Raw genomic sequence first — 9,636 nt, forward strand, 5'->3', positions numbered from 1 at the left:
TGAATTATAAAGACACAAATGTCCTACCCATAATATGGCCCAAACACAAAACAACAATACTTCAATCAAAAAAATTGCTTCAAACAAAAAAACCTTCACTTCTATCAAAAAAAAACATTTTCAAGCAAAAAAAATAGTGTTCAAATGCATTTTTTTGAGTCTCAAATATATTTGTGCATTCAAACACTTTTTTTCTTTGATTGAAACGGGTTTTTTTGATTGAAAATATATTTTTTGATTGAAGCAACCTTTTTTTTGATTGAATAATAAAGACACAAATCTACCTTCATACAATACCAGCTCAGTCTGGTGGACATGAGTTCCCCCAACCCTGGGGAGGTGTTTACTTTAATAAACTGTGCTTCGCTCTGTATTCCTCATCTTGCAGTGAGCGAGTGGTTTAATGGGACTGTGTTCACTGAACCACCATGGCCAGAGAGAGAGAAGTGGCTGCTGGTGGCTGTGTTGGGCCTGGAGATGGTCATGGGAGTTGTGGGAAATGGTCTAGTTCTGCTGGTCAAAGTCATGGTGAGGTTGTTCCTTATATTGGTGTGAAATGTTATTTATGTTAGGTGTGTCTGAGTACAGAAGACTATAATGGGCTGAGGTTGCAGCGGTATATTGGTATCACAATATCATATTTTCGCTGGACGATAATTGTGGCCAAAAGAATTCACTTAAATAAATATAAATATAGACAATTTGAAAAAATTATTATCTCTGGCAAATTCACCTTAACTTTGTATATTGTGTGTTTTCTCTCTCTCTCTCTCTCTCTCTCTCTCTCTCTCTCTCTCTCTCTCTCTCCCTATATATATATATATATATATATATATATATATATATATATATATATATATATATATGTATATATGCATACATATATGTATATATATATATGTGTGTGTATGTGTGTATATATATATATATATATATATATATATATATATATATATATATATATATATATATATATACATACATACATGTACTAGTTACCAATCCATTACAGAATTCAATTCAAAATTTACTGATTACTTTTAAAGCCCTAAATGATCTTGCTCCACTTTACATTTCAGAACTACTCACCCCTTATTCTGCTCCAAGACCACGGTCCAGACTCAAAACAAAGGGGGATCATGGTTTTATGGTTCTTGCTCCAACACTGTGGAACAAAATTCCCACTAAATATCAGAGCAGCTGAGTCTGTGCAGTGATTTATACTGTCCACATCTCAACATATAGTATGTTCACCTCTCTTCCTCTGTCCTTTATTTTCAGTGCAGGGGTCAGTTCTGCTGTCGTTACTGGTTTCCTTTCATCAGTCTCACCTTGTCAGATTTCGGTACAACTCACAACCATGCATTACAGGATTATATGTTATATGATTATATGTTGTGGTTTACTCTCTTGGTGTATCCCACTATCTCTTATCCCAACCTCATCATTTCATTTGATTCTAGTAATGCAACACATTGTTCACAGTGTGTGACATGTCATCTCAGTGCAGGAACTCACAATTTCTCATAATGATCTACTTTGTCATGAAGGCTGCTCCCTCCTCATCATCTCCGGCTCCCTTTTGGCCATGCTGACAGGAGGTCAGAGGTCACCATGGTGTGAGGTCGTCAGCCTGCTGAAGTTCGCCTTCATCTCCTCCTCTATAGGGAGCATTGGTACCGCACAACTCAATACACATAGAGACCACTTCATTATGTTCTCCATACAGTGGAAGCAACAGTAATAGTCCTACATTAAATCTGCGTTTTAGCTAACTTCCTGTCCGTTTTGCAGCCCTGCTCTCTACATCACCAGACATAGCAGCAAACAGGAGGATCCTGCTCTCTAACAGGACCTCCTCTTTATCAGAATCAGAATCAGAAATACTTTATTGATCCACAAGGGGAAATTGCTTGCATTACAGCTGCTCCCATACAAAGTTCAGAAATATGCAGAAAATAATAATAATAATAATAATAATAATAATAATGATAATAATAATAATAATATTAATAATAAAAACTATATATAAGCAAGAACAACAAAAACAGAGCAAAAATACAAGAAATGTACATACTACTTGAATATATCCATATATACAGTGTAATAAATAATGCTAGTTGTAAATATATGGGTTATTGCACATTGTTTGTCTTAATTATTGCACATTAGAGAGAAACAAAGCTTCCAGAGTCCTGCTATTGACTCAGAGTGTCTGACACTCAGAGCGCTCTGTGGTGCATCTTGGTGTGATCAGTCTAGTGCTGAATGTACTCCTGTGGCTGAAACACCATGTCATGGAGTGGATGGGAGCCATTGTCCAAGATGACATGTAACTTGGACAGCATCCTCCTCTCTGACACCACCGTCAGAGAGTCCAGCTCCACCCCCACAACGTCACTGGCCTTGCGGATCAGTCTGTTCAGTCTTTAGGCATCCGCTACCCTCAGCCTGCTGCCCCAGCTCACAACAGCATAGAAGATGTTATGGAGTTCTATGTCCTGATTGGATAAAGTGGGCAGGGATACCAGAAAATGTATTTTCTCCTACTGCATGAGTGGGGGAGGAGAGACATGACCAAACACTCTCTAACAGTGATTACTGTTGGAATACAGAGCTATCTAACCCTTATTTTAATAAAACTATATCACTTACAACATCTTTAAGGCTCACATTCACTCTGACTTTAGACATACTGTCAGATTTATTGATCCAACTTTTTCTTTAATTCTTTGTTTCAGTTAGTTAACAGATGTAGATCATTAGTCACCATATTGAATCGGGCGTATATGATCACATCTGTGTAGATTAAAGATAGGCTACACCGTAGTTTGTGAAAATTGTAACTTGTGTTATTATAAATTAGAACTGGGTTATTTGAAATTTGTTTATTTAAAATTTAAAATCCACAATGAGTTGCTTCTTTGCAGCTCACTATTAGACATGCTGAAATTCCTTTTCCCACTGAACACAACTGGGTTGAGACTAAGAGTCACTAATTCTCTAACTACTGAGTATTTGTGGCTATTTAACAAATGTACATTCTAAGTGACAGTGTAGGGCAGTGATTCCCGCCACAGGTGCTTTTACCCCAGGTAAAGTAGTAGCTCAGATAAAATGAAAAAATAGGACTTAGGATTTAATGTTCAAAAGAAGATATTAAAGAAAATATTAACATATCTCGTCTCCTTTGTCATGATATGGTGCGTCCCATTGCAAGTCGGAAGTCGGAATTACTGAGTTTGTATTCACGCCTTCCAATCTGAAAGCGTCCCAGTACATCTGCTCGGAAAAACATGGACGCTCGCAGCAGCTGATTTAACAGTCAAGGTACTCTCAAATACTTCTGTTGAGCACAGATCAACTGAACGAAAGTGAAAATGACAACTACAAATACTATATAAAGTAAAAAGAGATGAGGAGGTAGAAAGTGATGTCATCTGTGTTAATGTCAGTGAACTCGGGCTACACAGTTTCCGACTTGGATGACCGTTCCATTGCTTTTTTTTCCAAATCTGAGTGCAATGAAACGCACCAATAATCCATCTACCTGACAGGTATGGCATATCAAGATGCTGATTAAACAGCATGATTAGTGCACAGGTGTGCTTGGACTCACAATAATAGGCCACTTTAAAATGTGTAGTTGTATCACACACCACAACACCAAAAATGTCTGTTTTGAAGGAGTGTACAGTTGGCATGCTGACTACAGGAGTGTCCTCCAGAGCTGTCTCCAATGCCATTTCTTAGAATTTGGCATCATACGGCTGACATTATGCAAGTGGCGAGGTACACCCTGGACAAATCGCCAGTTAACACCGTGGACACTGAAAATAGTTCTTGCATGGCCTGCATGTCTGGGATGCTCTGGATCGACATGTGCAACAGCATGCTCCACTTCCTGCCAATATCCAGCAACTTCACAGCCACAAGCAACAATCCACAGGCCACCAACAACAGTATATGGTTGTGAAATGAACATTCAAGTCATGGGTAAACACTCTGGTTGACAGCAGTCAACCAGAGTGCAGTCAGCTTGGTAACTAACCCCCTTAAAACCTGTGACTTCTGTGACATTGTGTTGTGTGATAAACCTGCACGTGTTGGAGTGGTCTTTTATTGTGACCAGTCCAAAGCCCACCTGTGCTCTAATCATGCTGTTTTATCAGCATCTTTATAAGCCACACCTGTCAGGTGGACGGATTATCTTGACAAAGGAGAAGTGCTCACTAACACAGAGGTTGAAATCACCCACTCATTCACTACTCCCTATTCACTACACCAGGAGTTTTCTATAGAGGACTAAGTAGTGAGCTCATCTGTCTAACGAAAAAAACACTGGACACTGCTTTGCTCATTTTTTCCTCCCCAGCGCAATGCATGATGGTATATATAATGCTTGGTTAGTGACCGTTGGTTGTATACTCCTTTTAACGATGCATTGTGGGATACTGTGAGTCAACTATTTAGTCTAACTCTCACTATATAGTCCACTATGTGGTGGGTAGTGAGTGATTTTGGACACAGCCAGATTTGATCAAACTTGTGAGAACACAGTCTCAGATCTTCTTCTGAAAAATGGAAGCTAGTTCACTTTTCACCCAGAAATTTGAAGATATGAATGGAACAATACAGAATAAAAAAATACTAGTTGCCCCTCACAGAGCCCATAAAACACACAACTCTTGTGGAACCAAACTAATTCCTTGAATGCAGTCAGTTTGAGGGTTTCTTTTTTCCTTCACAGCGACCCTCTGTGTGCAACGGCTGATCGGTGTGGTCTCCACAGAAGGTGCTTGCTTCGTTGTCATTGTGACAGTGTGCTTGGCCTCTTGGGTGACAGGGGTGGTGTTCGGGAGTGTCCCTGTTGTCTACGACTGGATCAAGTATGTAGTTTAGTTTAGTTTAGTATAGTTTAGTTTAGTTTAGTTGTTTCTGCTCTGTTCATCTCCATCATGTCTTCTCTCTACGTCAGGTATGACCCTGCTGAGATGCTTTGTGCTGTCTTCTGGGAGAGCAGCTACTCAGACATGTTGGTTTATATCCTCTGTGCTTTCTCCATCTGTATCTTCCTCCCCTTCCTCCTCATCCTCCTCTGCTCTCTGCTGAGTGCCTTCAGCTGTCATTTGAGCTGCACCAGGTAAACCATCCGAGAGAGGTTAACTCAAGTGACAGAATACACAGTGGAAACTGATCAGATACAGTGTAGTCAGTTAAAAATACAGTGATTGATGTTTTATGCCAGTTGATCTAAAATGGACTCATGATAAGCCATGAGCCCAGCTCAGAGTTAGTTCAGTTTTCCTTTAGTTGCTATTGATTTAGTATTGAACTGTGTTATCAGTGCTGCTTTATGGGAAGAAAATCAGGGGTGAGTTAAACCTCTAACTGTAATTGGCATTTTTGAAATATTATCATGAACTTTAAAGGTACATTCAAGCATTTCTGGAAATGGTCTAGTTTGCTGCCTTATGCCGATTCAAGTTCAAGGTCACGATTCATCATCTTCTTGTTACCAGCACATACATAGATAACTCAATGACATGTTTCATCATAGCTAAGCACAGACTAAAGGTAGGGGAAAACTGTTTGCCTATAGCTCCATTAAAACAATCCCAAGTGGATATATGTATACAAATGAGACACACAATGTATTCTTTGTGTTTAAAATACAAGACACAAATGAGTAGAAACAGAGTAGGAAAAACGTATATACTAAGTTTAAATACTTTATACTTAAATACTACTCTGCGTATACTATTTCCTTCAAAGTAGGTGTGTGATCCATAGATGTTCAGTTCAGTTCAGTTCACTTTTATTAGTACCCATAGGTAGATTTGTTGTGCAGTCTCAGGAGAGAGAGAGGGCATCTCACAAACATTGATGACAGGACAAGTCAACACAGTACGGGACAGACAAGACATGAGTAGAGCCGTTCACTAAAAGAACATAAGATAAAATACAATGTAATACAAGGGACAGTAAATATATTTTAAAAACCATACCAAATAAATTGGTCGGAATAAATAAATAAATAAAATAAACCTCAAGGTGCATTAGGACTGAGACTCAAGAGGGAAACAGCAGCAGGGACAAAGCTGTTCCTGTAGCGTGTGGTCCTGGATCTTGGGACTGTGAATCTTCGTCCAGATGGCAGGAGCTGGAATTCACACGCAAGTGGATGGGAGACGTCATTGGGGATGGAGCTGGCTAGTCGCCGCAACTGATTGGTGTACAGCAACTCCAAGCTCAGCTGTGTCTCTCCAATCAGCCGACCAGACCATTTAATGATCTGGTTGAGTGAGTTCCTTTCTCTTAAAGGCAGGTTTCTGAACCATGACACAAGTGAAAAAGCTAAAACCGACTCAATAAAAGCATGGTAAAAGAGTTTCATCATGGTCCTATCAATGTGGAACCGGGACAACTTCCTCAGACAGAACAGTCGCTGGTGTCCCTTCCTGCTCACAGCTTTGCAGTTCTCTTTAAAATTTAAAGCAGAATCAGTGATTGTCCCAAGATACTTATAAGTTTGCACCTGTTCAATAAGTATCTTGTGGACAGTATAAATCACTTTACTGATTCAAATAATTTTATTCAGTTCAGTTCAAAGAATCAGAGTCACCAAATATGTAATTCATTCATTTTGTTTCCAAGCTAACTAGTAATAATAAATAATAAACTTTATTTATTTACAACCTTCATACAAAGCAGCTAAAAGTGCTTCACAAATGAAAAAAGAGAAGAGCAGACAATTCCAACAACGATCAAACCCAGGGAAAGATTAGCTGCCCTGACAGGGGCAATAATGTGTAAACATCAGCCTTTTCACACAGAAATTTCCACAATAGCGCCGCAACGAAGGCTCGCCTCTACACCGCCTTTGTTTGTTCACACTGAACCAAGCAGCGGCGGCATAAAGCCGCTGTAGTGTGCCATTTCATACAGCATGCCAGCGTTGCGGAACCAAAAGAGGTGTGATGGTACACATCATAAGACTGAGATCTGTATGTTTTTTTAAAAAACGTTTCCCCCTGTATCTAACAACGTATCCGCCAACTGTTTGATGGAGTTTTTTGCTCTAAATGACATCACATAATCACCAGCAGTAAATAGCAGACCCCGCCTGGCTCTCATCCCGGGAGAAGGATAATGTTTCGGGGGGGTAGTTCACCAAAGACTCGGTCAGGAGGGCTGACCGTCACGGTGACTTTCCTTCATTATATTTGGTGATTTTTTTCTATTTAAGATGTCACAGACAGTAACTGAAACAACACAATAGTGGAAGGCGACAAAGACATGGTGAGTTAAAGGAATAGTTCACTCTAGAACGAAATTCAGTCATTATCAACTCACCCTCATGCTGATGAGAAGTCCGGTGTAGTTTCTTATTCCTCAAAGTGCAGCTGGAGACCTGCGGGGGTACCGCCCTGCAGCAAAAATCCATATAACGGGCATCAATGTGCCCGAGACGAAAAGGTCCATAAAACTACACAAAAACTTTGTAATATTCCTCCATACTGCTCGTCTGCTGCAATCCAAGTGTCTTGAAGTGGCGACATCCAGAGTTTACTCGAAACAACGCCATTTACTACATTTTTATAGCCTAAACAGTCACTATACTATATTTGCCTGGAGGCACGCTCCCGTGTGCACGCGAGTCTTCCTCACAGCCACTTGCACTACGGAAGCCGCGCCAGACAAGATCAACGAGAACTCCTGATAGATACACACCAGTATTTACATCCAGCTGTGAGCGACCGAGCGACACACAAACACAAGAGGGATCTGCCTGCACTAGTGATTTGAAACTTTGAAACTCACAGCTGGATGTAAATACTGGTGTGTATCTATCGTGAGTTCTGTTGGTCTTGTCTGGCGCAGCTTCCGTAGTGCAAAAGGCTGTGAGGGGGAGACTCGTGTGCACGCGGGAGCGTGCCTCCAGGCAAATATAGTATAGTGACTGTTTAGGCTGTAAAAATGTACTAAATGGCGTTGTTTCGAGTAAACTCTGGATGTCGCCACTTCAGGACACTTGGATTGCAGCGGACGAGCAGTATGGAGGAATATTACAAAGTTTTTGTGTAGTTTTATGGACCTTTTCGTCTCGGGCACATTGACGCCCGTTATATGGATTTTTGCTGCAGGAGGGTACCCCCGCGGGTCTCCAGCTGCACTTTGAGGAATAAGAAACTACACCGGACTTCTCATCAGCATGAGGGTGAGTCGATAATGACTGAATTTCGTTCTAGAGTGAACTATTCGTTTAAAGTTGAACGTCCCCCCATTCCACCTCTGTAACTTTCACACGGACGGCAAGGCAGAATATCAGCACAATATTCCCACCTTGAAAAGGCAGTTTGACTGGGGCTATACCCTACATGTAGACATAAAACACAATAATAGCAGAAAAAATAAGCAGGCTGAGTGTACAGGTTATACAAAGGAATTCTGTGTGCTATAAATAAAGCCAGTGTTACTTCCTTCTCTCTCCCCGTCTGTCTCAGTGATGATGAAGCAGATCTGTCTGCGGTCACTCCCCTGCTGGTGGCCTCCTACGTGCTCTGCTACACACCCTTTGTTGTGTCTGAGGTGAGACTCACTCACTAAATGCACACATGAGAGTGAAGACACACCTGTCCACTTACAGACTGTCTTTGTTTTTTTACTCTCCATCGACCAATCAGCTGATCCTGCTGGGCAGGCTGGACCTGTCACCGGCACCTGATTGGTTAAGGACGCTGTCATCAGTGATGTCATACCTAGACTGTGGTCTTAACCCTCTTATCTACTGCTCCCATCAGGACTTTCGGGAGGCGGGCCTGGCCCTGCTGTGGACTAATAGGAAACCACAGTCAGAGCCTGTCCTCACTGCTATCACTAAACTTCACCTGTAAACAAGTGAGGGCTTCCATTTTTATTTAGGACTGAACAATATGCAAAAACTTCATACTGCCATTATTTTGACAGATATTGCAATGGTGATATAAGCCACTATTTTAGTGGGAATGCTAATTTTTTTTATTTAATTTCCACTGAAGAAACTATTAAAAAAGCATTTTTCTCCCTTACTTCTGGAGGATTTGATTTGAAGGCTGGGGCCTCTCTGTAGCACCGCAATGCTTCTTTTATAATGGTATGTTGTTACATTACATGGTATGGCACACATTTTACCCTTATCAAATATTAGATATTGCATTTTATTTGGCCTTATTGTGATTTCAATAATATTTCTATTAATTGCACTGCTCTATATTTATTCATCAGGAGACAATCTCATAAGAAGCTGCATTTATCTAACATGAGTATGTAATAAGAAGCACATGTTTTTATAGATTTCGTATCCTGTGCTATATTTGCTAATTGCTACATTTTGTTTTTGTTGCAATGATCCAATTTTACTCCACTGGGTGCTTTACAAACAGTTCCATGTGCCATTTACTGCTCTGAAGTCATTTTGCTCTTGACATGTCACTGAGATCTGAGGTTTGCCCCAATATACATATGCAATGCACCAACTGATCCAACAAGTGGACACATGAGGCTTGTACTCCAAAGTTAACAGTTCATTTGTGTCAGCAGTGTGACTCTGATGACTCTGATCAGGGCTACGTAGCCTATAAGAGTGATATAACC

At 40.5% G+C, this 9,636-nt stretch overlaps 1 protein-coding gene across 1 annotated transcript; it reads left to right on the plus strand.

The window, feature by feature from the left end:
- Window positions 1-315: 315 nt before the first annotated feature.
- On the plus strand, window positions 316-9,071 carry LOC141002979 (uncharacterized). Its single transcript, XM_073474394.1, has 7 exons — window positions 316-528; window positions 1,282-1,345; window positions 1,551-1,676; window positions 4,751-4,889; window positions 4,979-5,143; window positions 8,508-8,592; window positions 8,688-9,071. The coding sequence occupies exons 1-7, from the start codon at window positions 316-318 to the stop codon at window positions 8,895-8,897; spliced, it is 1,002 nt and encodes a 333-aa protein (XP_073330495.1). The 3' UTR covers window positions 8,898-9,071.
- Window positions 9,072-9,636: the final 565 nt, after the last annotated feature.

The sequence above is a fragment of the Pagrus major genome, chromosome 1 (assembly GCF_040436345.1).
Source record: "Pagrus major chromosome 1, Pma_NU_1.0".
Lineage (NCBI taxonomy): Eukaryota > Metazoa > Chordata > Actinopteri > Spariformes > Sparidae > Pagrus > Pagrus major.

Excerpts from the sequence above, each read along its gene's own strand:
- LOC141002979 (XM_073474394.1), top strand. The coding sequence starts at position 316 with ATGAGTTCCCCCAACCCTGGGGAGGTGTTTACTTTAATAAACTGTGCT. Across the intron at positions 5,144-8,507 it reads TGTCATTTGAGCTGCACCAG|TGATGATGAAGCAGATCTGT; the intron begins GTAAACCATCCG and ends CGTCTGTCTCAG. Across the intron at positions 8,593-8,687 it reads CACCCTTTGTTGTGTCTGAG|CTGATCCTGCTGGGCAGGCT; the intron begins GTGAGACTCACT and ends TCGACCAATCAG.